General features: G+C 37.8%; 1 protein-coding gene across 1 annotated transcript in view; it reads right to left on the bottom strand.

The window, feature by feature from the left end:
* Positions 1–21430, bottom strand: part of C2H16orf46 (chromosome 2 C16orf46 homolog) — a 43579-nt gene extending 22149 nt beyond the window's left edge. The window contains exons 1-3 of the mRNA XM_044660959.1: positions 21306–21430; positions 5205–5276; positions 4310–4548 (exon numbers count right to left, since the gene is read on the bottom strand). Coding sequence (XP_044516894.1) covers positions 4310–4519 — 210 coding nt within the window. The 5' untranslated portion in view covers positions 4520–4548; positions 5205–5276; positions 21306–21430. The remainder of the gene's footprint in view (positions 1–4309; positions 4549–5204; positions 5277–21305) is intronic.
* Between the last annotated feature and the right edge of the window lie 6548 nt (positions 21431–27978).

Raw genomic sequence — 27978 nt, 5'->3', positions numbered from 1 at the left:
TTTATTAGAGAGAGAGAGAGAGAGAGAGAGAGAGAGAGAGAGAGAGAGAGAGAGAGAGAGAGAGAGAGAGAGAGAGAGCGCGCGCTTATAGATATTACCTTATTTGGAAACTTGCCAAGTTTCCTGGGAGCATCTGTGTGAGCAAGGCCACAATATAAAGCCCTGTGAAAGAATCTATTGAATGTTGTGAGGTTCCTAAACAATGCACTGGTTTATTATGAACATGGAACCCATCTCTTCCAATCCTTGTAAAATAAAGGAGAATTTTAAAAGCCTGTTTATAATACTGAAGTTATTTATGTGATGATCTGTAATTATGAAAATTATGAAGTTATACCTGGAAAGGTATATACTAAAATTACATCTTGAACCAACTTGTCTTTTTTTTTTTTTTTAAACCCTCATCTTTCATCTTAGAGCCAATACTGTGTATTGGCTCCAAGGCAGAAGAGTGGTAAGGGTAGGCAATGGGGGTCAAGTGACTTGCCCAGGGTCACACAGCTGGGAAGTATCTGAGGCCAGATTTGAACCTAGGACCTCCTGTCTCTAGGCCTGACTCTCACTCCACTGAGCTACCCAGCTGCCCCCTCCAACTTAGTCTTAATAGACTCCAATCTTAAAGGTTTAATATACAATACCTTAGGGTGATGAATATTTGTTAGTCTGGAGATTTGCAGAATTAGCCAGTGTTTCTCTGAGAAGGTTTTTTTTTTCAGTAAATCATATGTGTGTATATATATATATACACACACATATATATATATATATAAATTAGTTTAAATATGTATCTTCAATACATCAATGTGAGTCAACTATCAGGTATTTGTTTTATGTCTAAAACCCCAGAATGTGATTAATTTTAATTTGTAAGTAAAGGATCATGGCTTATAACTGGTAGGGAAATATAAGAAAATTAATAATATTTGAGCCTTAAGTTTAATAAAATTAGATTAGTGAAATTTTGCTATTTTGAGGTAAAAACTCAGAACTATAATTTAATATTGTTTTCAGTTTTGATTACAAAGATAGTTACCTGAATTGTTATTAAAAGCTCATAGTAGAAAATGGCATATACTGCAACCTGAGAACTGCTATAGATAGATATCTTTCCCTGGGAAAATTTGAGGAAACAACCTTGGCATGGCTGTAGGTAGGAGTCTCTTGACTCAGTTTCCCCTTGTGCTATATCCTTTCTGAAAGGTAAATTTCCCCAGTTGGTTAATCTTGAGTCTGGCTTTTTTATACCTGTGGATAATAATATGGAGCTTTACTACATGATTGGCTGTCAGATACAACTCATGCCTAGAATCAAACAGAGCTAAAGGAGTTTTTTCTCATGTTATGAAAAACTATATTCCTCCCTTTCCTTTCATAGCAAACTTTGATAATCAGGACAAGTAGTAGAAGTTTTGTAAGTACAGTACAAATCTGTAACAGATTTATACTGGAATATCTCTGAGTTACTATAATAGGAAACAAGTATGAAAAATCTTACAGTTTCTAAGACAAAGATGTAATCTAAAAGTTTTCTAATTACATGGAATAGTAAATTTTGAGAAAGCAACAGGATTGGATTTTTCCCTACAAGATGACATACGTATGTTTATTAATGACTTCCAAATGTACATAATATGGAAATTCAGGCTTTGATTATGTTTTAGTAATAAGTTCTCAAAATTGGATTAAGGATTTTACATATAAAATTGCATTGATAATTAAAAAATGAAATTATTTTTCCATTTTAAAGTATTAGTCTGATAATTTTAAAAGACAGAGGGTTTGCTTTATAAGTTAGACCCTAATGAATTTTTTTTAAATTCTTATGCCAGGCACAAGGTTTCTATAAAGATAAAAACAGTAAGTGGCACACAAAAATCTCTAAAGTTGCAAGTGGATTATGGTTTCTTAATTTGATATTCTTTTTATAGCTCTTTTGTTAATAGGATTAGTTCCATGAGGCTTGACTGAACTGGTTTTATCACATAAACTAGTTATAGGAAAATCAAACTTAAGAGATTATACTAAATTGTATTGTCTTATTATTGAAATGTTTTAGCAGAATTAAAGTTATTTGGAACCAGAGAAGTAGAGCCCCCTCAGAGCTGCCCTGAAAATAAGACCTATTCCAGAATGTTCAAGAGAAGATATTTCTAGGAACCAGATGACTATATGGGACATGTGAGACTTAAGACAAAATGTACCAATTAAATGGATATTGGTAATGAGTTACCAGGATACAAGGAGACAATATTATTTAATATCGAGGATCATCATCATTGTACTGCTTTAGCCTTCTATTTCATGGTGTTTATGTTTAGGTCTTCTTGGTTACTTTGCTGACATGTAAATCTCCCATCTCAAACTTACTTCACTGTGTGTCCCCTAAGTTTGATCTATAGCCTGACTTAGGTAATTCTGATTATGAATATATGAAAAACTATAGATTTATAGATTCTGAGATAAGTGATCCATGGGGAGAATGGGCTAGTCACTCTCCCATTAATCAAAGAGGGGAATGTGGTAATTGAGTGAACCACACTGATTCCATCTTGTGACTTAATTCTGGAGTTACTTCTGTTCCCTTTTTTATTCAATTATGGGTCTAGTTCAATTTCTGTCTTTGAGAAAACTTTATTCAATCATGGGAACTGTGAGAAAACTTTATTGCATTGTTTGAACCCAGCCCCGTATGACTGGAAAGCTAGACAAACCACTACCTGTTGCATAGAGACCCTTAACTAAGGACTTAAGTTATGCAGCTCAGAAACCCAGTCAGAAGATTGAGGAAAGGAGTTTTCTTACAATGATACATACATCTCAAATAACCATTTGTCTTATCTGAAAACTGGCCCTATACTGGTCAGTCAGTTACTATCTCCTTGTTCCTTTGATTAAATAAAGACAGTTTGGAGTTAGAGGTGGGACACTTCTTTTTTGGATGGTTTCAGGGAATTGCAACTATTTACTCTCTTCCTCCCAACTTGGAAAGTCCCTAATCCTGGCTCATATCCTATTAATTATTTTCTTCTAATGCAGAAAAATCAGTCTCCCTCTATATTCAGGATCCAAGACCAAGCTGAAGAGGCGTAGTCCTTATGTTATGCAATTGGCATGCACTGCTTAATACATTAGCTCAAACCTTTGTTTCCTCAGTTTTTTCAGATTTCATTTGCTACACCAATTTGAATCCTTTATTAACAGTAGCTATCTAAATCAGCATATACTTAGTTCCCTATACAGAAAGAGAATGGTGTTCAAAATATTCACTGTCATCACCATAAACATTTACTTACTGTGCATACAAAAAAAATCCTCTACATAAGGAATTATACAAATGATAATCTTAGTACTTCTGTTTCTCCTTATTAATGGAAGAGAAAGAAGGTGACTGTGAAATCCAAGGGGAAACCTAGAAATTTCCTTCATATGGAAACTTTTTAGAGGTACCACCTTCCCATCTGGATTATTTCCACTTTTACTGATTTCTTTGACTATTCCATAATAATAAGTAGACCCTCAATATGCCAGCACATGGGAAATAGATACTAGGAAGGAAAGGACTGATGAGAAAGAAGCCTGAGTGTGTGGGCTCTTGGGGAAGTCCCACAAGTACCCTGAGGTGATTCAGGAAAATCTATTTTGAATGACAACAGCAAGAACCAGGAGAAATTTATAAGTTCCCAGTTCTTTCAGAGGTGTCTCAGAGGGTTCACACAATTAATATTGCTGAAAACCAAAAGGAGGATGATATCTGTCCCCATCTTCATGGTCTAGCTCAGGAGCCTTCAGGGAAAGATGCCTTACAACCAGGCCACCTTTATCTATGTACCCACCCTCAACATTCAAAGAGCCAGTTCCAGCTTAAAGTAAGGGGTCCCCATCTCCCCATGTCTCTAAAGGTCAACCAGGCTAAATACTATCTTGTAGGGAAAAAATACCAGTGCACTCCAGCTAGTCTACTCTATAGGGGAGATACGAGTAAGTAGTGAAGTAATTCAAAATGAGGAACAGATTGAAGAAGGGTCAATGTGCGTGGAAAATTAACTAACCTTTGTTAACATAGTGTAAAAAGATAAAACTCTATAGAGAAAACTTTCTATTTCTTTTTACAAGCAATTTTGTAGAAGCTGAGCAAAAACTGCATCTTTTTGTTATCACCTAGCTGGTAATTCTAACTTTGTTTAATATATGTATTTTAAAGTTTTGGACAAACATTTTAAACTCTGAGGAAAAAGAATGTAGCAAACATTCAAGAGATATACTTTTGAGAAATGTCATATGATATTTTAATAATTAAAATAGAACTCACTGCTTCCTCCCATCCGGTGCCAATAAAAAATTCCTTGGATTTTACATTTTGCTCTTGCTCAAGTGTATTGTCACTGATATCAAGAAGACAATAAACATGATTCTTTTCTCTTCTCTCATCTGGATAAGTACATTTGAATTGGTTCTCTTCTATCTTATACATTTCACTGCTATGTGATGAATCCATTTTATTTTTTTGAAAGAAATTCATCGTAGTTGTAATTTCTTAAAGCTTTCAGCCTGCAATTTGAAATGTAGAACAAGTTTAATATTTAATATACCTCCAAACTACCCCAGACACTTACTAGCTACTTAATCCTGGACAAGTCATTTAACTGTTTGCCTCAGTTTCCCCATCTATAAAATGACCAGGAGATGGAAATGGCAAACCACTCTAGGATCTTTGCCAAGAAAACCTGAAATGGGGTCATGAAAAGTTAGATACAACTGAAAAATTACCGAACAATAATATACCTCCAAAATATAATGCATTTGAAGTGCAGACAGAACTCTTAACTTCGGAAAATGCATCCAATGCCAAATACTGAATCAGGAGCTGGCATTACAAAGACAAGTTCAATTTGGCTTAGGGACAGATAGCTTCTTGTCAAACCTGACAGTTTAATACTGGAGAAACTTCTGGGTAGTTCCATACATATCTTAACACTTATGCTCAGTATCAGTTGGGAGAGAAAATATAGATTTGACTATAATCAGTACTCCCCTGTCCCCATCAGTCATCTAAGCCTCCTCAGTAATAAAAATGGTCTAGGTTTAGGTACTAGGTAAACCATTTGGGCAACCAGTTTATAGTCTAGGACATGTTATCAAATCAATAATTATCTTACACGTATAAGTTTTAACAGGAAATTAATAATAAAAACATCTTGTTTTACCTTGGATGGTTCAAATATGTTCAGCAGCAATTAAATTTTTCCACATGTGATAGGAATGGAGATGAATGAAATCTGAAAAGGAGATATCATAGTCAAATAATGGGACTAAAAAGTAGCAGATAGATAGCTCACTGGATTGACATCCAAGCCAAGAGATAGGAGATCTTGGGTTCAAGTCTAGACTCAGACACTTCCTAGCTAAGTGACCCTAAGTAAGTCACTTAACCCCTATGGTTGAATGGGATGTAGAGAGTAGTGGGAAACAGCCAAGCCACAAGGAAGAATCAGGAAAGGCTGAATGCAGATGGTGGTGGTGAGCCTTGAAGAAAATAAGGAATTCTAAGATCTAAAGTTAAGGCAAATATGTAAAATCAAGAGATGGAGTGTTATGTGCAAGAACAGCAAGAAGGCCAATTTGGCTAGACTACAAAGTACACGAAGGGAGGTAATATATCTGATCCCAGAGGCAATAAAGAGCCACTAAAACTTATTAAGTAGAACAGTGACATGGTTATACCTAAATCTTAGGAAAATCACTTTGACAGCTGTGTAGAACATGGACTGGAGAAAGAAAATGAATTAACAAAGGTGGTAATTAAATGGTAAAACAATGTTAATCTTATCCATTAGTTTGGGATTTATACTTCTAAGGATTTTCATTCTTGTCTAATTGGAAAGTAGTATAATGGAATACCATGAATGAGTTATAGTAAGATGACCAGGCTGACTTCATCATTTTGCTCATAAGAGAAACTAATGTCTACTACAGCTGGAAAGGTAGCACAGAGATAGGTTGTGAAGATTTTTTGATATCAAATAATTGCTTTTCTGTATTACAAGGGAGGATTGTGTTCTGTGTTAAGGGATGGGAGATAGCTATATCTATGAATCATTGTGATGTGAAAACAAAATAAATTTTCCAAGTAATAAATAATCAAAGGATATGAACAGGAAGTTTTCTAGGGAGGAAATCCTAGAGTTATAAAATAGTCACATGAGAAAGTGATCCAAAAATCACTAATAATTAATGAAATACAAAATGATGAGGTTCCACCTGGCAAATGTGACAAGAGAAAGACAACAAATGTCAGAGGGGCTGTAAGAAAAGAATTATTGATGCATTGTTGGTGGAGCTATAAATTAGTCCAACTATTCTAGAAAGCAATTTAATACTATATCCAAAAAGTTACTTAACTGTACATATGTCCTTTAAAACCAGAAATACTACTCCTAGATCTATTGCCCAAAGAGATCCAAAGAAAGGGAAAAAGGACCCATGTGTACAAAAATACTGTGGCTCTTTTTGTGGTAGCAAGGATTTAGAAACTAAAGGAGTGTTCATTAACTAGGCATAACTGGACAAAGAAATGAATGAAAAGGAATAAAAAAGAAAGAATATAAATGAAAAGGAATACCATTGGGCTATAAGAAATGATGTAAGGCTATAATATCAAACTCAAATAGAAATGGGGGTCCACTATCCATATGTAAGGTTCCTTTTGGCCACATAATGATATTTTAAAATGTAATGTTATCATGTTTTACTGTATTTTTATTTATTGTGTTAAATATTTCCAGTTACATTTTATTCTGGTTTGAGGTATATATCTGATATCAAGGCAATTTCAGAAAAACAAGAAAAGACTTATATGAACTGATACAAAGTAAAATGAGTAAAAATCAAGAGAATAATTTACGTGGGTGGTCTCAACATGAGACCACCCTTCTTCTTGGTTGGTCACCAGAAAAAAAGAACTCCTGGACTTCTTCCTGGATCATTGCTTTTATTCCTTCTTTTACATCCGAAGCAAGTTCAGAATCATATCTGGGATCAAGCACATAGGTCACAGTCCCATAATCCATGCTCAGTGACCTGACATATATAAGAATTAATTAGTTAATTTTGTTAATTAGAGAATAAGGTTGCTTATAAGAAAGGATCATTAGAAATTCTCTTAAAGAACCTCCAAGAAGAATGTAGCTTGGTCTTAAGGTAACCCTTCAAAAACTCCTTCTCTGAGCTGGAGAGTTTCACTGAATCAGAAGTGGGGGGGAAGGAAAGAGTGTAGCCGGGCCAGGAGGCAGGAAGCCAGCTACTCAGCTGTACTCAGTCACACCAAGGGGATTAGCTTCTCACCTTCTGTGCAGAAAACTAGGGGAATCAGCAGGTAAAGTGGGCGGGCGGGCAGGTGAGTGCAGACTGCCTTTATAACCAGCATGGCAGGATGCAGCAGGAAGCAGCTTATCTGTTTTGGCCAAGAGCCCCAGGCTAAGTCCAGCAGACAAAAGTGGAAGAGACACCACTGTAGATGGGTCCCCCCCCACCAGGAAGACTCCAAAGAGAGTTCCCCAGAGGGGAAGGGCGAAAAGGCTGCAAAAAACAAAACAAAAAAATGGCAGGAGAGAAAAGTGGTTTTGATCTACTCCCTATTCTTTACTCAAAGGCTTTCTTAAAAGAAAATTAAGGATTCTTTTCCTTTCGTAGTCACCAAAAATGTAAGATTTAAATTAATATCAGTAACTCCAAATATTATTTCTATAAAGTTTATTAATAATCACTTGAAGTAGAAGAAATAAAAAAATAGAAGTTCAAAGCCTGATATTCTAACTAAAGTAAGACCACGTGTTCAATAGTCCATGTACTACCAGCATCAACAAAGGAGTAAAAGGGTCAATGGCTTCTCTAAAACTCTTGTCAAAAATATTAGAGCCATACTTCAAAGTTAAACTGGATAACTTGTATGGCTACAGATGGAGAGCAATGGAGAATTCCTACTATGTATAGGTAATTGATTGTTGTGGGGGCAGTCTATGGAAGACATGGCAGAGAAGAAGAGATATGAAATTCAGAAGTGTATAATTAATTTCTATGCCCTGGAACTACGATTCCCAGCACCCCACTTTCCTGCTCATGTTGCATGCTGGCTGATGTTAGGAGGATATAAGTTTGATGTAGCCCCACCTCACGAGCTCTCTGCTTCCTGTAATCAGAGTGGGGTTCTTTTAAACAGGTAAGGAAAGCTTGGCCATGTGGTCTTATCTTGTTAGATGATCATCTTTTTCTTCCTTTACTTCTAGTGATTATTAATAAACTTTATAAAATATAACACTTGGAGTATTGGACATTAATTTAAATCCTACATTTTTGGCAACACGAAGTCTGGAATTTAGAACCTTTTCTCCTCTTTAAATGAGTAGATAAAACTGAGTTTCTTTCCTGCCACAGCTTTCCCCTGGGGGAACTCTCTTCAGGGAACTCCCATTGGTGGGATCTCCATTCATCTCCTTTGTTTTTCTGTGCTGGACTAAGTCTGGGGCTCTTGGCCAAATGGGATAAGTAGCTTCTCACTGCATCACACCCTCACCCATCTGCTTATACCACCATTCCTTGCTGCTGCCCTGGAGCACTGCGTGGAAGGTGAGAAACTAAGTAGCTGGCCCCCTGCTGGCCCAACTACAACCCTACAACCCCCCCCCCCACCACCACCACCACGTGGATTTCAAGCGTGTGGTAGCTGCTTGAATTTCCAGCTCAGGGCCAAAAGGGCTTTTAGCCTAGAAACAGCCTAAGAGCACAGCGTAGACACCACCTACCCCATTTACCTCCCAGGTCAATTTTATACTGACCCTGGGGGTTTTCATGCTCCTGGCTGGGAGGGTGGAAACTGTGGGTTTAGCCCACATGGGGGTTTCCCGTGCCACCCTCTAGACCCTAAAACCCAGTATAGCAGTGGGGCAGCTAATAGCTCAGTGGTTTTAAAGTCAGATTTTTGGAAGTTAGGCTCTGGTTTCCTGACCCAAACATCAAGTGCAGCCTGTATTCCATACTTAAACACCATTTTGTTCTCCCAGACCAGTTCAACTAAGCAGCTAGGAGGAGTTTTTACCTTCATTGTGCCTAAAATAGAAAGCTTTTGTTTTCTCTCAATAACTTAGTGTCTGGCTAAAACCTTTTGGCTGCCCTCCATTTTTTAAACTAGCTAAGTAGGGAGCATCTAAGAATGGCATTTCAAATCATGCTGGCAATGAGGGAACAGCTTTCCACTAATTTAATAAGTACAACTGCAAGCATGGCCCATTCTATGAAAGGGCGATGCATTACCAAAGTTTTAGGATGTCTTTTCTTCCTACCATTCTTAGGTGCACTGGTCCTTGAGATTAGCTTGAATAATCCTGAGATTTGGGGGAGAAGATTCATCTCCCTGCACCCCCTTGCTATTTTGGCCTGCCCAGTCTCTGCAACACATCCGATATGGGGTATGTCCATACTATGCCCAGTGAGGGCATGGGGAACCCCAGAAGTGTGACCAAAGGAATCTAGATGGATGATGATACTGGGGAGGGGAAGAAACCTTAAAGAGTCAGGAGGTGAATTTTTGGCTTTTCAGACCCCATTGCTAACTGTTTTAGTTTGTTCCCCTCCAAATAATGAAGAATTCTCTGTAAGAACAGAATTGAAGAAAAGGATTCTTGAATTCAGTGCCTGTATCCTGTCATATATATTGTATTTGTTGATTGTTTTAAAATTTAATTTTGCTTTTTTGGTTCACATATTGATCTAATCTAATATATTCTGCTACACTGAATCATTTTAAGTTACTGTGTCTTGACAATAGCTATATGTGCTGTTACATTGTCTTTATTTTTACCTTCTCCTCTCCCCACCATGACTGGACTGGAGAAAATACCATTGTAAAAAACCATAAACAACTTGCACAAAATCTTTTCTGTGGCAAAACCATAGGTTCTTACGGTTACTAGATTTGTCACCAGATCCATCAAGGTCACATGTTGTCTACATGGCCTTTTGTTCCTTTTTGCCTTTATTAATTGTCACATAGATGGTAATGGATGGACTCCATCAAACTGGTTACAACCTATTTATAACCTTCGGAGAATTTAATGATCTAAAAATTTAAATTGATTTTAAGGAGTCTTCATAAGTGATTTTTTTTCAGGATATCTAGGAGCACCACTACCTCTGACTGATCATTCGCCTACCTTTGAGTTGTTTTCAACTAAAGGTAAGGATTCATTTAGTAGTTAGTGAACTAGTTGAAGTGCTATAGCACTGTTGTATTCCCCACCTCCACATTTATAAAAAATGTAATGGATGAGACATATAAAGACATACCTTTTATAGCTGTTACAGTCTTATCTGGGAGGTGGGAAGGTTTTCCTAGGGGGACGGGGGCGGGGATGCCCCTACATGGCTCCCCAGAAGGGAATATTTCCTAAGGAGTCTACTGGCTTCTCGATGGTTTCTATATCTCCAGCTTACTCTGCCCTTCCACCAAAATGATCTAGATTCTTGGTCTTTAGACCCCAAAGGTTTTCATCAGCAGTACAGAGGTTTGTGTTTCTCTGGGCTCCTCTGCCACATTTTGGAATGATGGCAGTATTAGACTTTGTTAAAAATACCTCAGCCAAGGTTAAAAGATTGGCTAGATCTGGAAAACTTATGACAAGTATCCATGAGCTTCAAAGGTTTTTTTTAAAATGTCACACAGCAACTCATGTGAATCCTATATGACAAGGCGTTTGTTTGCTATTGTCATTAAATGTGCTTTTGTGATTTTGGGGATTTTGGTACTTCTTTGAATGTACATTACCTGTTATACTATTGTTTTGATAAACTGTTTTCTTAGTGAAAATCATTTGTACTCACACTGTGGATCATGGCCAAGTTAAAAAGGAAATGGATCTCATTTTGGGGTGAGAAACTTTTGTATTACACCTCTCCTGGGCAAACACAGTGTGTCACTGATTGTGAACTATATACTTTTGATTTTTAAAAAATTTTTATTATTGTTTTCCTTGTATGTGAAATAGAGTATTTGAGTTTTCTTTCCTCTCTCATTTTTTGTACTTGAAGCACATTACCAGTATAATAGTCTTTTGATTTTGTACTAATATAAGTTTACAAAATCCATTAGCCCTGATATTAATGCATACCCTAAACCTGCCATTGATTTTTTGTTTTTTTTTTTTAAACTCTTAACTTCTGCCATTGATTTTTTTTTAAACTCTTAACTTCTGTGTATCGGCTCATAGACAGAAGAGTGGTAAGGGTGGGCAATGGGGGTCAAGTGACTTGCCCAGGGTCACACAGCTGGGAAGTGTCTGAGGCCAGATTTGAACCTAGGACCTCTCGTCTCTAGGCCTGACTCTCAATCCACTGAGCTACTCAGCTGCCCCCAATTGATTGTTAAATATTATGGGACTTTGATTAATGATTTTGTCTGATTCCAGGAGAAGGGACCACAAAAGAGCCATTATACAATGCCAAGAAGCACAAGGTCAAAGGAGACCAACCAATCTTGATGGGATTGATGAGAATTTGCTCCAAGACAGAGGACTTGTTTGAGATTTGAAGTTGTAGCTGTCTGACTAACATCAGATGTGGGTCTTCCCCATGCCACATTCTGACAAGTACCTAGGTTTGGCTACCATCTTGGCTCCCATGTCCCTGAGAGCAAAGGTTAAACTAGCCCAGGGAATGCTATTTCTCATTTGTTGCTAAAAGCTAGTCCCTTCTCTATCTTTCATAAGTGTGGCAATTTTCTGTAGTGTTGGCTGTGACTGAGTAAGTGAATTTTGCTGCAATGGTCCCACAAGCCACATAAATCACTTCATTGGGCCTTGATTCTAGGACCTATTATGGGCTTGCTTACTTAGAATTTTTATATACTATTTAATTTTTATTTTTTCTCTTTTCTTCTCTTTTTTTTTTATGTTTTTTACCTTCTTTTAACAATTGATTCATGTACCTCATAACTCAGCCATGTATCCCCTGGGTGATCCATGAGTATGTCAACACCCTCCTCAGGGAGGAATGTATAATTGTCATATAATCCTACATTTATAAAATTTTTTCTTGTTTAAGAGTAATTTTAGGATAAGAAACTTGCTACCTCCCTGAATCCAGAAAGTGAACTGCTTAGAGAAGGTGCCATGGTGATGCCTACAGAAACCTCACACTGCACCAAAGGATCCAGAATGAACTTTGGGATATAGTGAAATTGAACATATTTATTTTGAATGTACACCCTTATGTCAAAGGGGACTGCCCCTTAATTGGCTTTTAGTCAATGCGCCTAGCAATCATTAGTTTTGTTCTCTTTCTCTTTTATTTCCTTCTTATCCCCAAATTATTGTAATTTCCCCTTAGAAAGTGCAATGTTGTATGTACCTCTAGTTATAGATCTTTAGAGATGTAAGTTGGTTATATGTACTGATTCAGTGGGGAAACTAGGCATGTAAATCTAGGAGATTTCTACATGCTCATTTTCCATGAGAATCACAGGGAGGACTGTGTAATTAATTTCTGTACTCTTGAATTACGATTCCCAGCACCCCAATTTCCTGTTCACATTGTGTGCTGGCATAGGGAGGATATAAGTTTGTGCTCTCTGCTTCCTGTAATTAAGCAGCTGCCAGAGGTTCTTTTAAATAGGCAAGGAGAGCTTGGTCATGTGGTCTTATCTTGTTAGATAATTACCTTTTTATTCCTTTACTTCTAGTGATTATTAATAAACCTTATAAAATATAACACTTGGAGTACTGGACATTAATTTAAATCCTACAGAAGTAAGCAGATATAATATGGCAGTGGAGCAAGAAGAGGTTAAGTAAATCCTCCCTGTCTCCCTAAACACTTGCAAACAGATCTAGAAAATGCACAAGATTGAATCCTGATGGGGAAAGCTAATAAAAAGTCATGGTGAGTGATTTTTACAGCTTAGATCACTTTAGGGAGAAAGACAAAAGGAGGGTCTATGAATTCTGAGGATGGGATCTGTCCAGAATGTTCTGGCCCAGGGTTTGAAGATGCACACTCAAATAAGGAGTTCCTAGGCCAATACTAGAGCACTATGATGTCTCAATCACATGCAATGTGTAAGAATAGGGACCAACTGGCAGGTTCCAGGTCACAGCTCTAGGGCAGACTGAAGAAAGGACCAGAGGTGGCATTCTAGAGTAAGGAGGGAACACAGGCCTTAGCCATCTACTGAGCAGAAGACAAGTTTAGAAGTAAGAAGCAGCTATGTAGCTTGGGACACAAGAGTAGAATAGGGTCTCAGTCCTAACTTCTAGCACATTCTTTTGAAGCTTGCAGTTGAATAGCCAAAGAAGAAATCCTAGATTAGTAACAGTTGTTACTCTGAAACAACAGTGATTTCCAGCTAGATGAAAATAGCCAAGTTTAACAGCAATCTACTGAAACTCAAAACAGCCTATTGCTTAGACTCAAACCCATGTCAGATACTGGTAAATCTCAGACCAAAGGAGCAGGAATAAGATTTTGCTTTTGGTCAGAGTGCCTGGGAAACACAGAAAGCCTGCAGGTCAGCCCTCAATACTCTAAAAAAGCATTAGGGGAACCAGTTCAAACATTATCTGTAAAAGTATACAGAGATTGGCACTAACATTAAGTCTGAAGTTGGCTGGAAAAATGAGCTAACAAATAAACAAAAAGATTCCAACCATAAAAAAACTATTATGGTGGCAAAATCACTCTAAATTCAAGACCAGAAGAAAATGGCTTCAAAATATCTGGAAGTAACACCTCAAAGAAAAACATAGCTTGATGCAAATTCAGTTAGAATTCCTGGGAGAGATGAAGCAAGATTAAATAAAAAAGAAATGTTTCATAAAGAAAATTAGAATGCTAAAGGGAAAAAAAATGGAAAAGAAATGGAATTTAAAAAGAAAGAAATGTAAAGGGAACAATTTGGCATAAGAAGTACAAAATTCTCCAATGAAACATAAGAAATATGAAACTCTGCCAAAGCAACAAATTTTCTGAAAATTACAGCAAACCAAATGGAAGCTAATAACTTTGAGACAACCAAAAAATATTAAAACAAAATCAAGGGATAGCTAAGTGGCTCAGTGGATAGAGAGCCAGGCCTGGAGATAAGAGGTTCTAAGTTCAAATCTGGCCTCAGACACTTCCTAGCAATGTGATCCTGGGCAAGTCATTTAACTTCATTTAACTCCAATTGTATAGCCCTTACCGCTCTTTTGCCGTGGAACCAATGCTTAGTATCAATTCACTAAGAAAGAAGGTAAAGGTTTAAAAAAATCAAAAGAATGAAAAAAGAAGAAAATCTGAAGTATCTTAAAGCAGAAACAACTGACCTAGAAAAGAGATCAATGAGCGAAAATGTAAGCATCACGGGATTACCTGAAAGCCATGACCAAAAAAAAAAAGCACAAAACAACAAACAAACAAACAAACAAACAAATAAATAAAGCCCTAGACCTCATATTTCAAGAAATCACAAAAGAAAATTGTCCAGATGTCTTAGAACCATAGGGCAATAGAAATAATCCACCAATCACCTCCAGAAAGAAGCCCCAAAATGAAAACTCCTGGGAATATTATAGCCAAAATATAAAACTTTTGGGTCAAAGAAAAAATGCTACAAGTTAAAAAAAAAAAAAGATCCAAGTATCAAATAGCTACAGTCAGGATCACATAAGATGTAGCAGCCATCACAATAAAGAAGCAAAGAGTTTGGAATTCTATATTACAGACTGCAAACTGCATACAAGCACATGTGGTGTATGCGGGTGTGGGTGTGTAAAACTAAGAATAACTTACCCATAAAAACTGAATATAATGTAGGGGGTGGGGTGGGAAGACAGGGAATAAATTTTTAATGAAATAAAAGACTTGCAAGCATTCTTTTAAAAAAAAAACTCTTAGTTTACATATTAGAATGGATAATAAATATGAGTTCCAAGGCAGAAGAATAATTAGGGATAGGCAACTGAGGTTAAGTGCCTTATACAAGATTACACAGATAGGAGTCTCTAAGGTCAGATTTGAATCCATATCCTCCACATTCTAGCCCTGGCTCTCTATTCACTGAGCCACTTAGCTGCCCTCAAACATTTTTTTTAATCTTTACCTTATGTCTTTGAATCAATTGGGGGTTAAGTGACTTGCCCAGGGTTACACAGCTAGAAAGTGTCTGAGAAAAGATTTGAACCCAGTACCTTCTGTCTCTATCCATTGAGCCACCCAACTGCACCCATAATCCCAAACATTCTTGATGAAAAGATCAGAGCCCTGTAGAAACTCTGAAGTACAAACATAGGAGTCAAAAGAAATATAAAAAGGTAAATATGAATGAACAATAATAAAGCATAAGGTAGCTGAGTAGTGTGGAGAGGAAAGAGTGGCAAGCTACAGTCAAGAAGACCTGGGTTCAAATCCAGTTCAAACACACATTAGCTTTGTACCCTGGGCCTAAAAAAAACAAACAAAAAACTGTCTCAGTTCCCTCATCTGTAAAATTAGATAATAACAGTACCTACTTCCCAAAGTTGCTGTGAGATTCAAGTGAGATAATCATAAAGTGTTCAGCATAGTTCCTGGCACATTGTAAATGCTATATAAATGTTAACTATTATTAGCCATTATTGAAGTATCAAACAAGGATAACTTGCTTAAATTCTAATATAGGGAAATAATACATGTCTTCTCTGAACCCTATAAACATCAAGGTCCAGAAAGGGAGTCCAGTTAGATAAGATCTGGGAATGGTTCTATTATGTCTTGATGGCTTAAAAAGAAGATTGGAAAGGGAAGGGAAGAGGGAAGAAAATGAAGAGGAAGGTTAGGGGAAAATTATCTTTCATATTCAGAGTGTGAAAGTAGAAGTCTATACAACTAAGGAGGAAAGAGTGGGGGGAGCAGTTTAGACTTGAAAGCAATTCTCATTCAAATTGATCAAAAGAGGAAACACATTCATATGGACACACAAATAGAGTTGAACATAGAAATATATTTTACTCTGCAGAGAAATAGGATGGAAAGGGGAGAATATACAAAAATATTTATAGTTCTTTTTGTCAAGAATTAGAAACTGAGAGGGTACCTATCAACTGGGAAGTAGCTGAACAACAACAACAAAAAATATATATATATATATATACATATAAACATACACACATATACACACACATATGTAAATGTGATACAATACTATTATGGTATAAGAAATGATGAAGGAGTTAGTTTCTAAGAAACCTAGGAAGGCTTGTATGAACTAACAATGAGTGAAGTGAGAAGAATCAGGAGAACAATTTATAAAAAAGCAAAAATATTGTAGTCAAACAACTTCAAAAGACTTTGGAAAAGAAAGGCTTAGAAACTCTGATCAGTAAAATGACCAATAACAATTTCAGAAGACGAATCAGTGATTAATATCCACTTTCTGCTAGAGAGGTAAAAGATTTAAAATGCAAAATGAGATACTTTTTTTTGGACATAGTCAATGTTTTGCTTAAATGTATGTAGATATAGATAAATCATATATATGAATAATGTTATTCTTGAATGTTATATACTGAATACATATTCTTGAATAATATACATGTTGAATAATACTTTATGTATTCACACATATATTTGTATGTTTTTGTGTATATAAATTTCTAAAAGAAGTTCTGTTTTTCTTTCTCAACAGGAAGGGAGAAGATGGGAGGAAGAAAAGGTAGCTTCTTGTAAAATTAAAAGAAATAAGATAAAATGTAATTTAAAAAGAAAAAGGGTTAAAGAGCATAAGGAAATAATCAGAGAAGTTGCATCACAACCTACAATAAATTTTAGACATCTTAGAGATTACCTAGTTTTTGCCCTGATTTTACAGATGAGTAAAACAGGTTCAGAAATGTTAAGGTACTTCCCCATCATTGACAAAGAAAGTTACTTAAAGCTATAAGGTGAGGTAAGGAAGAGGGAAGGGAAACTTTCTGGCAGTCATATTCTCTCTTATTCCGAGTGACTCCAGATTTCTAGTGGAGTTGGATATCATAGGGCTAAAGCAGAAGCCAACATCTTCCAGATGCCTCTTCTAAAGAAACTGAGATAACTACCCTATACAGAATGATATTGGGATATTGGGATGATATTGGTGGTAACTGATTTATTCCCTTGAAGGAAGTGAGTTGTTCTTTGCAAGGGAGGGCACTAGCATCAATTAGCTATGGGGAAAGGTGATGAATGAGCAGATTTGTTCCATTCTTGTGCTTTTCTCACTTAGCTTAGTCTACCCAGTAACAATAGCATCACCTTCTAAGAATGCTAGGCAGAGGATTCTAGTGAAACAGCAGGTTTAACCTTTTCCTTGCCCTTGGTTACTCTGAAAGAGTGTATACATAGGAAACTGGTCCTTGCTTTGATTTTGGTCTGGACCTATGATTACATTAGCATAGGAAATATTGGCAATTCTTCTGTTGCTTAAGTTTTATAGAGTTATCCAAGACCATGACAGGGTAAATGTCTTGTGCTGAGTCACCTAGCTAGTATGTGTCAAAAGGCACATACTTTGAATTTCCAGATTTCAAAGGATTTACTAGTCCTCTTGAAAGATTATCATCTCCTTTGATCATTTAATTATACCAGTATATAAAATAAAAAAACATATAAAGTGCTATATAGAATTGTAAATGATCTACAATTGTGTTATTATTCACAAATTCCTTCACTACTCTATTTCAATACGATTTTCCCTGACTAGTTGTGTAAGCTTCTTTTAGATCTTTGTTATCTTAGGGCAGAGATAAAGACAGGATTGAATCTATAATTTCAATAATATGAGGAAACTCCCTCCCTTCTACCAATGCAGGCTAGCATCTTCTCTTCAACTTTATATACAGTCTTAATAGTCTGCCTGGAGCAGTGACAGTGAACCTTTTAGAGGCTAAGTGCCCAAACTGCAACCCTCATGCCCATGTGAACTGCCCCCTTACCCCAGACAGGAGAGGGAGGAAGCACTCCCATTGGGCTACTGGGGAGAGGGGTGAGCCATGTGAGAAATGTCCTCTGGCATGGTGGAAAGGGGGAAGGGAGCAGTGCCCTTCAGAATATGTGCCATAGGTTCATAAACATGGGCCTAGGGCAGTGATGGGCAAACTTTTTAAAGAGGGGGCCAAAGGAAAGGAAATGCTCATCTGCCAGTCTGTTTCTAAGGCAACTCTTTCGAAGTTTCATGATATTGCATCCTACTCATTGTGTTCGTCAGATTAGGAATAATGTCTCCCTGAGGGATAGAACATTTCAGGGGTACACATCTGGCCCATGGGCAGTAGTTTGCCCATCACTGGCCTAGAGCATTGGGAGGTTAATGACTTGTCCAGGAAAATGGGGCCTAAATTAAAAATTTCCTGACTCTAAGGCCAGGTCTCTAAGAACTCTTCACATGCTGCCTCTTGATATCCTACTAACCTTAAACATACCTGAGTTTGACAGTGTCAAGAGATATCAATGAAATCTAGTGTTTGGATAGATACTTTACTTTTAGGGGTTAGGCCAGACCAGGATGCTGAATACTGCTAGAGATCAACTAAATCAAACCAAAGGAACTACACAGAACTAGTGGTATTTAATTTTCTCTATTTGTGAAAAACAGAACTGCTTTTGATATGTTATCTAAATTCTTCCACCACACATCAACATGATAGTAATGGGTACAATAAATCAGAAAGGGTTAATAATGGGAAGAGCTTAAAAGGAAACAAATTCATCAAAATTGAAACTCTTACCATGGGCAAATCCCTTTTTCCTTTCTTGGCTTAAGTTTTCTAATCTATTGTTCAATTTCTTTTTCTGAGATGGGGTTAAGAATCCTATTTCCTCTTCTATGAGTCTGGGCAATTTATATTTTAGTAAATATTTGTCCATTTCACTTCGATTGTCAGATATATTGGCTTATAATTGGGCAAAATAACTAACAGTTGCTTAATTTCCTCATATATTAAGTGAATTTCTAATGTGGTCCTTTAGGATACTAGTTCCAGTATCCTAAAATTCTATTAAATTTCAAAAGGAATAAAAGATGTGACAATAAGAAAGTAAGTAAGACAGGAAATCAAATTGAAAAGATAGGCTGGAACCAGAGATGTGAAGGGTTTTATCCTAGAAACAATAGGGATACAGAGGAAGTTCTTGAGGAAGAGAGAAATAATATGGTCATATTTGTGCTTTAGAAAATTTATTTTGGCAATTATGTGGAGGATAGAATAGAGATGGGAGAGACTGAAATCCAGAAGTCCATTTGGTGCACCACAGCAATCCAGGTGAGAAGTCTATGAGTGTTGATATGTTAGCCATAAGAGTACAAAGGAGATGTATGTAAGAGTTGTGTGGGTAGGTATAATCAACAAGAATTAGCAACTGCTTGAATGGAGGGAGAGGATGAAAAAAACAAGAGTTAAGGAAGACTGAGATTACAAACTTAACTAAGTGAAAGAATGGTGGTACTCCCAATAGAAGTAAGGAAATTAAGAGGGATAGGTCTTAGGGGAAACCAGGAATTCTGTTTTTTTGATAAGCTGTCACAGCTATGGGACAGGTAGGTGGAGATATCTAGCAAACAGTTAGCAAATGACTGAATTCAGTAATAGCATGATTTGAATGGAACTACCAGTAGAAAAATTAATCAGGCAGCTATGGATGAATTATAGGGAGAAAAGTGATTTTTACAAATAAGATAAATTATACCAGTCAGTCAAGGAGCATTGATTAAGTGCCTTCTGGGTGCCAGGCAGAGTGCTAAACGGATAAAAAGAAAGGCAAAAGATAGTCCCTAAATTCTAGGAGCCCAGTCTAATGGAAGTGACAACAGGCAAACTTGGTGCCATCTGTGTCTTCATCCAAGTAGTTTTGAAAAGGTGAAGGGACAAAGGCAAAAAGTCAGGGGAAATTGATACATTAACCAATTCCCTTTCTGGCTGTTCAACCTGCTATGAATACACCTAATTCTTCTATCATTTGGCCCACATCCCTACATCTTCATTTCTATACTGTTAAACTTAGATTATCTTCCAACACCTCATTTTAAAAGATGTAGAATCTGAAACCTAGTTAAATCCATCAGGATACTGAATCATGGTAGCAAATGCTTTGCTGTGATCAACATATATATATATATTTGTGGTATCTTTATATGTATATATGTATACATGTATGTAAATATGCTTGTGTATATATGTATATGTGTGCATGTATACTGGGGGGGGGGGTCTTGGTAGTATAAAACCTAGGCCTTAGAAACTGACACTGTCAGAAGTTAAACATTCATGATTCTCTCAATACCTCCATATATTATACAATGTTAAGTATATCATGCTGCTCTCTATTAGATTGTTTAGCCTCCATAGTTGTGCTTAATTTCCTAATACTGCAGATACAATGTTAGACCTGAAGTTGGGAAGGCCTGAGGTACAACTACTGCAGACAATCCATGTGGCCATGACATCTGCTCACCTACTAGGTGGCCTTTAAGCTCAAATGAAATAATATAGGTAAAAGTGCTTCTGCAAACGTTATGGTACAATAGAAATGTCGGCTATTATTATTATTCTCCAATTATGTAGTAAGCTCCTTTGGGGGAAGACCCTGCCCTTCTTTTGTGTTCCACAGCACAATACATAGTAGGTCCCCATTTTCTTCACCTGTAAAACGAAGGGGTTGCACCACATCACCATTTCTAAATCCACAATCCTAATATCTTAGGTGTAAATGTTAAACCAGTGAACCATTTTCTCCAAAGTGATGGTCCTAGTTCTCTCTATTCATTCCTATTGCAAGTGCTCTAAACCTCCTCCCTACCCCCATCCTTTCTCCCTCCCATCCTTCTTTTTTTGCCTTTCCACCTAGACTTGTGCCCTCAACAACCGAGCCCGCCATTATTCCTTCTCTTCTAGAGGTAATATGGCTTCTCTTCTTGCGGAAAGAGGGTTGCATTTGGAGTTCGAAGACCTGAGTTCACATTCCAGCTACTTGTGTGATCTTGGTCAACTTACTTAACCTTCCTGGGCCTCAGTTTCCTCGTCTGTAAAATAAGGTAGTTGGCCTGGAGGGTCACCGAGGTGCCTTCCGGATTCCAATAAAAGATTCCAGTCCCCATAACAACCTGACTGCCTTTCCTTTCCCCAAGAAACGGCTCCCGAACTAGCCCCGCCCACATCCCGCCTCCTTCCCAGGCCCCTCCCTCATTGCGTAATGGCTCCGCCCACCTGCCCTTCCCTCCCCACCCTCCCCCCTCAGTCTCATGCCCTCCACTTGCACGCGCTGGGTCCTACCTTACGTCCTTCTTTAGCTCCAGCCTGGGTGAGCCGCCCACCTCGGGCAGGGGCTTGGCCCCTCGCTTCCCGCCCCGGATGGGGGGGCGGGAAAACCGCCAAGACTGCCTCACAGCCGCATGGGATGCCAATTCAAGCCAAGTTGGGCGGGCTGGGATGGGACCTGGCTGCGGGAGACAGGACTAGCAGCCAGGGCTGGCCAGCCGCTAGTCCGCGGTAGCTATGGGCGGAGGTGGCCGTTGCCCTGGGTTACCGGCCACGCGGAGAGGCTCGGGATGTACTGCGGAAGTGATGTTTGGCAAAATGAGCTTCTCGCGAGAAAATTGGGGGGGTGGGGCCGGAGTTCCAGAGAGGCTTAAGGAACTCTTGGGCTTATTATAGGCCGTTTGTGACTTTGAGGGCAAAAAAATCAGTACGCTGAAGAAAGGTGAGAGGAACAAGTTGTCTCGCAACTGACCCTCGCCGGGCAGGAGGCAAGTCATTGCCCTTTCTGGGCCTCTGGATGAAGGGGCGAATGGCTCCTGTTGGTGTCCGAAGCCGAACCGGGACCCTGCCCGCCCCCGCCCCTCGCCCTCAGGTCTGTTGCTGTGGGAGGCTCTGCTCGAGGATGAGCCTCGGTCCCTATGCGGAGTCGGGGACTCCACTCTGGAGGGGCGACCTCCCCTTCCGTCCCCTCTTCTGTGCCCTCCGTCGGTGCAGCAGCTGGAACAAGCTATCTTTTGTACGAGCTTGGCCCAGGAGACAAAGATTTCAAAAACTGGCCTAGCTTCTGCCTTCAAGGAGCTTACATTCTCTTAATAGAACTCACAAACGGATCCCCCATAGAATGTAATCTCGGCAAGGGTGCACTTACATTTTTCACCTAAGGTCTCAGGCTAGAAAATACCCTTAGAGCCGGAACTATGGATTTTGGCTAATGTGGGGCTTTTCGTATAGGTACTTAATGGATTTGCTAAATTAGTTGTATTGTGGTGCAGAGAAAAGTGCGGGATGTGACTCAGGATTTGGATTCCAGTTTTGATGACTTATATGACCTTTGTCCCGGTTTCCTGGCCTGTTTTCTCAAATGAAAAATGAAGGTGTTGGATTAGATGCCCTTTAAAAGTGCTTACCACCACAATGGGCCTATAGAACTGGATGCTATTTGCTTAATGTAAATTTTTTGTTGATTTGAAGTTCATTGGAATTTAAGATTAGGAATTAAACCAGTTGGGTTATTCTTTTGATATAACCATTTCTAGAGCATTTTAAAGTTTACAAAATGCTTTCCTCACAACACTCTGTGAGGTAGACAGTACAAGTATTATTATCTTGATTTTACACGTAAGGAAACATTGAGGTCAGTGAAATGACTTACTCAATCAGGTTTACAGAACTAGTAAATGTGATAGCTTTGACTCTGATGTCTCAAATTCATCTTTGCTGGTCTGGATTCTCTCCTTTCAATCTTGACTAGTATTTTCAGCCAAACACTGACTACTCTAGAATGGCCCCTACCCCCTTGTTCTACCTATGGTATAAAATTCAGTCTTGCCCATTATTTACAAAACTTTAGTGGCCATTCTAGGAATCAATATCCATTCTAGGAAAGGAAAATGAAAACCCTCAAAATAAAACATGTCTCCAGATGAGATTTATTGAAAGATATTTGCAGCAGACAGATGTCAAGAGAATCCTGAAAGTTTTGTAGTCTGTGGCAAAATGTGGTCCTCCATTAGCTTGCCTGGGAAAAGGACCACCAATATAGCTTCAGCACTCTCTTTCTACATAGAAAAAGCCCCATCTACTTTCTTGACTTTCTGGGGATTCTAGAGCAGTGACTAAAGGAGAAGAAAAGTGTTACCTTAGTACCCTGATATATGCTTGTGAATCCTTGCGCATAATTATTAACTGAGTTGGCAAAGAAGGGAAAAAGTAAGTGGGAAAGAATCTATACACCTCCTAATTAACTAAATTTATTGGTTTGTTAAGAGTTGGGGGCCTGCTCTTAGGGCTTTCACTAGACTCAGAGCCCAAGAGCTCACTCTTTTGCACCAGTGAGTCAAGAACTCTTATCTAGGAGACTTAAAACAAAACAAGGAACAAAGGTGCCATTATGTTTATTCATGGCCAGGTTTAACTCCTATCTCTTCTGAATCAGTCTAAATAAAGCATATTAGAGACATAGGGGACAGATTAATTTTACTTAAAGGCCTTTTTTGCCCATATGCTGAGATACCTTTTCCCATGAGATAAGCTGATAGTAACTTGGCCCTAACTTCCCTGAGAACATTTAGGAACCTTTTATGTATACGTTTATTTTCCCTGTCCTATACCTCAATATCTCTTTGAGAATTAGCATGGTATTGTCAACTGGGTTTTTTGGAACCCCAATTTTGTCCTGTCCCTTGAGAACTCACCCTGAGGGAGGTCCCAGATTCACCTATATTAGACTGAACTATAGACCTTAAGGTACTTTATGGTCCTAGTTCATTTGGGACTAGTAGACCTAATCAAATGTTAAGTAGCCTTTTGTCCTGGTAGTTTCTTCCATTGTATCAAAGACCTCTCCTAGGTAGCCCAGCCTTTGGCTGAATCTTTCCCTTTTGTATCCTTTTGTATCCATTGTAAAACATCTTTTTCTCCCTGATAATCTTGTCTTGAACTTCTCATTTCCTTGTAGCCATGGCAATACCAATCAATCATATTTCCATGTCCTTAGTTCCCCAAATGGTATATATATATATATGTTCCCCCAAGTTCTATTATTCTTCGGAGAATCATGTCAAGTGGTGCATTCTCCCAGAGATACTGTTCCGAGAGCCCCAGGGTTTTAACTCAGTGTGGTGTTTTGGGGCTTGGCTCTGTGATAGCAGATGATTATGTTGGACCTCTTTCCTGATTAAAGACTTGGTTTTATCTGACTACTTTAGTAGTTCTGTGTTTATCCAAGTTGACAGTATCATGGAAAGAATACTTCACATGAAATCAGAGAAAGTTGGGTTTGAATCCTACTTTTGATATTAACTTGTGTGACTGGAAAACTAGTTCACTTAATATCTCAGCCTCAATTTTCTCATTGTAAAATGGGGATAAGATCATAAGTAGTACTAAATGAGATGGTCTACATAAAGCATTTTGCAAATGTTAAAGTGCTATATAAATTAGTTATTAACCTCTCTAAACCTCATTTTCCTCATCAGCAAAATAGGAATAATACAAATACTTAACATGACCATTGAAAGGAGCAAATTAGATAATCTATAAAGAGCTTTGCAAACCTTAAAGATAATATAAACTTGAGCTATTATTACATCTTTATTCATTCTCTTCTAGTGTCAGAAAATGAAGACTTAGCTATATTGAGGCTAATAGCTTCTTATATCCTTGATCCCATCCACTTCATCTTTTGGATGAATGATCCATATTTTACTTCCCTGACATTGTTCCTTGTTCTTCTGTTTTGTTTTTGTCTTTCCTCTTAGATCTTTATTGCTAGTGAACCCATCGATCTGTCTCACATCATAAACTTGGTTCCCCAAGATTTAATCCTGATCCTCCTTTGTAATAATTAAAATGGGTTTGACAAATATAAGAATTTAAAAAATTGTTGTGGTTGCCGTTTATAATAATTAACTTAAGTCAAAAGGCTATTAGTAGCTTTATAGCTTGATTATATAGCAAGGTAGAGATAGTAAAGGGGGAAATGTGGGAAGGAGGTAGAAGATATTGCTTAGCTAAATTAACTAAGTCCAGATCCGAGTACCTCACTGAAGAGAGCATCCCACCAAAGACAAGAGAAGAGCTGAAAGGCCAGTGCCTCCTTCCAGAGTCTCTTCGACCCAAGCAAGTCACTGAAGCTGAACTTGAGCCATCGACACAGAATCTCCAACACAGAAGAAGTGCCATTCAGAAGAATCCCTCTTTTAGCAAGAGCCACCAAGACAGCAGCATGAATCAGAATGCCTTAGGCTGAGTTTTATAAGCAGTTTTCTACATGTCACTTCCTGTCTCTCTGGTTTCTGCTTCCTTTCACTGTGGGCTGGTCTGTCATATCTCAGGAACCAATCATAGTTTCTTAATTTGCCTGGCACTGCTCAGGGAGGCACCTCCCATCCTTTGAGGGTGTGAACTTTTATCAAAAGGATCCTTGAGTTCCTAACTGATTAAGTTAAAAGGCAGTACTTGATTAAGTTAAGATTAAAAAATCCCTTTCACACCTTTAACCTCAAAATGTATTAATTACATTTACAAAATTAATTACATTTACAAAAATTAATATCTAATACCCCAAATATATTTTATAAGATTTATTAATAACTTGAAGTAGAGGAAAAGTAAAACCATCCATAAAGAGTAGATTCCTGGACCATGCAAGAGGGAGGGCAGAGTTCCAGAAACTTATGTACAAAATGTAAGGACTTAACATGGGGATGAAAGGAAAGGGATGCTGGGAAATATAGTTGAAGGGTACAAAATTCCAATTACACATATACCAGTGATGCTTGGTGGGAAGCTCTTCGAAGTTTGGCAATGTGTTATTTGGAATTTTTGGGGTTCATATGAGTTTTAAATATTTAGATATATGACAAACTTCCTGTGGACATTCAGGGGACTTGGAAACTACATTTCCCATGATTCCTCTCGTAATGCAGGTAGACAGGAAGTGTGATTACATAAAAGAACAGAATAAGACTCCTGAGGTGATTGGAGGCAGGCTCTTTGGTACAAGGAAGCCAGGTGGGCAGAAGGTATGGTGGGGGATTTGAATTAGATCTTAGTAGGTACGTGGTCATCTTATATTTTACCAACATGGCTTTAATTAAAATAATACTTCTTTTAATATCCATCTATATCAATTTTTTTTAAACCCTTGTACTTCGGTGTATTGTCTCATAGGTGGAAGATTGGTAAGGGTGGGCAATGGGGGTCAAGTGACTTGCCCAGGATCACACAGCTGGGAAGTGGCTGAGGCCGGGTTTGAACCTAGGACTTCTCATCTCTAGGCCTGGCTCTCACTCCACTGAGCTACCCAGCTGCCCCCATATCAATTTTAATAACAGCAACCATGTCAATATACATAGTATATCATAGTTATTATTGTTAACAAAATGCTAAATTCAGGTTTCTAGCTGATTAAGATGACTGCAACTGTCAATCATCAGTGTGTTCAAAATTTTGGCTCTCTTAACCAAAGCATTGTTGACCTATTGATAGTAGACTATGCTCACTTCTGTACTCTACATTCTAGCCAAACTGAAGTGTAATTTCCCTAGTGTTAAGGATTATTTCATTTTTGGTTTTGAATACTTATCACCTCTCAATAGATACTTGAATAAATGCTTAATTGACTACTACCTGTTCCAAGAATTCTATTTGTCATAAACAAGTTGTTTTCATTCCTTTATGTCTGAAGTGCCTTCCTGGTCTCATTTCTATTTTTCACAATCATTCTCCCATAAGGATGAACCAGAGACACCTTCATGAACTCTCCCTAATTCTCCAGTTGGAAATGTACTTCTCCAGCCTTCCTAGAATTCTTTATCTGCCAATTACTCCTACCTTCTTAAGTATGCGTTTAGCCATGTCACACATATGGAAGCAGAAAATAGGCTACTTAAGGACAGGAACTGTCTTTTAATTTTTGTAGCCCTAGTACCTTGCACATAATGCTTTATTATGTGTCCAATTGAAATATGGGATCCTAGACTTGAACCTAAATCTTGACTTTGGTCCATTGTCTTCCCACCCATGATGCCCATCATGAATGATTTAATTGTCCTTAATTTTAATAATGTTTTTAAATGCAATTTAGAAATCTTTTTAGCCTATAACCAAAGTTATCGATGTTTAGAAAGTGCCCTTGTACCTTATGAAAATTCTGTTTAAGAATGGTATTTATAAATATGTAACCATTTAACATTCATTAAAATAGAAATAAGCTAGATTTCATAATTAGGTGAAAATCTACATCTTAGCCTTCAGCTTATCTAGAAAAGAAAGGGGATAGCTGCTAAGAGACAACATGGCTTCTTAAAGAATAGATCACATCTGATTAAATTCCATTTTTGGAAAGTTATTAGACTGGCAAATTAGGAAAGTGCAATACAGTTTGCTTATATTTCATAAGATCCTGACATAATGTTTAATATTTTCCCTAAGGACATGATGGCCAGATATAAACTCTTTGAATGTAAAGATTGCTTTATTGTGTATGTCTCCTGCAAACAGCCTAATGCCTTGCACATAGTAGGCACTTAATAGCGGTTGATTTAACAGTCCTTTAAGATGAATTCAGTAGCTGAAGGTGTTCTCTAGCTCCTTAAATTTTCCTAAAGTGTTTTGTACTTTTGTACCACTATACACTAAATTATGTAATATTTACCTTCCTGTATCTTTCTAGTAAAACATCATAAGGACCTTCAGGATAGGGATTTTCATTTTTTGTCTTGGTATTCCCAGTGCAGAGCAGTATCTGAAGGGCTGTCCTATGGAAAAGGACCTATATTCTGCTTGGCCCCAGAGGACATTAGTAGGAGCAAGCAAGTTATAGAGAGGCAGATCTATTTCAGCTCAATGTAAGGAAAACTTAAAGCTATCCAAAAGTGAATGGGAAGCAGTGGTCGCTTCCCTCACTGTAGGTGTTCAACAAAGGCAGGATGGCACTTGTTGAGTATGTTATGGAGGGTATTTT

Source organism: Gracilinanus agilis, chromosome 2 (genome assembly GCF_016433145.1).
Source record: "Gracilinanus agilis isolate LMUSP501 chromosome 2, AgileGrace, whole genome shotgun sequence".
In the NCBI taxonomy this organism is placed as follows: Eukaryota; Metazoa; Chordata; class Mammalia; order Didelphimorphia; family Didelphidae; genus Gracilinanus; species Gracilinanus agilis.
The sequence above is the reverse complement of the archived record's forward strand: the minus strand, read 5'-3'. Positions and strand labels throughout refer to the sequence as shown.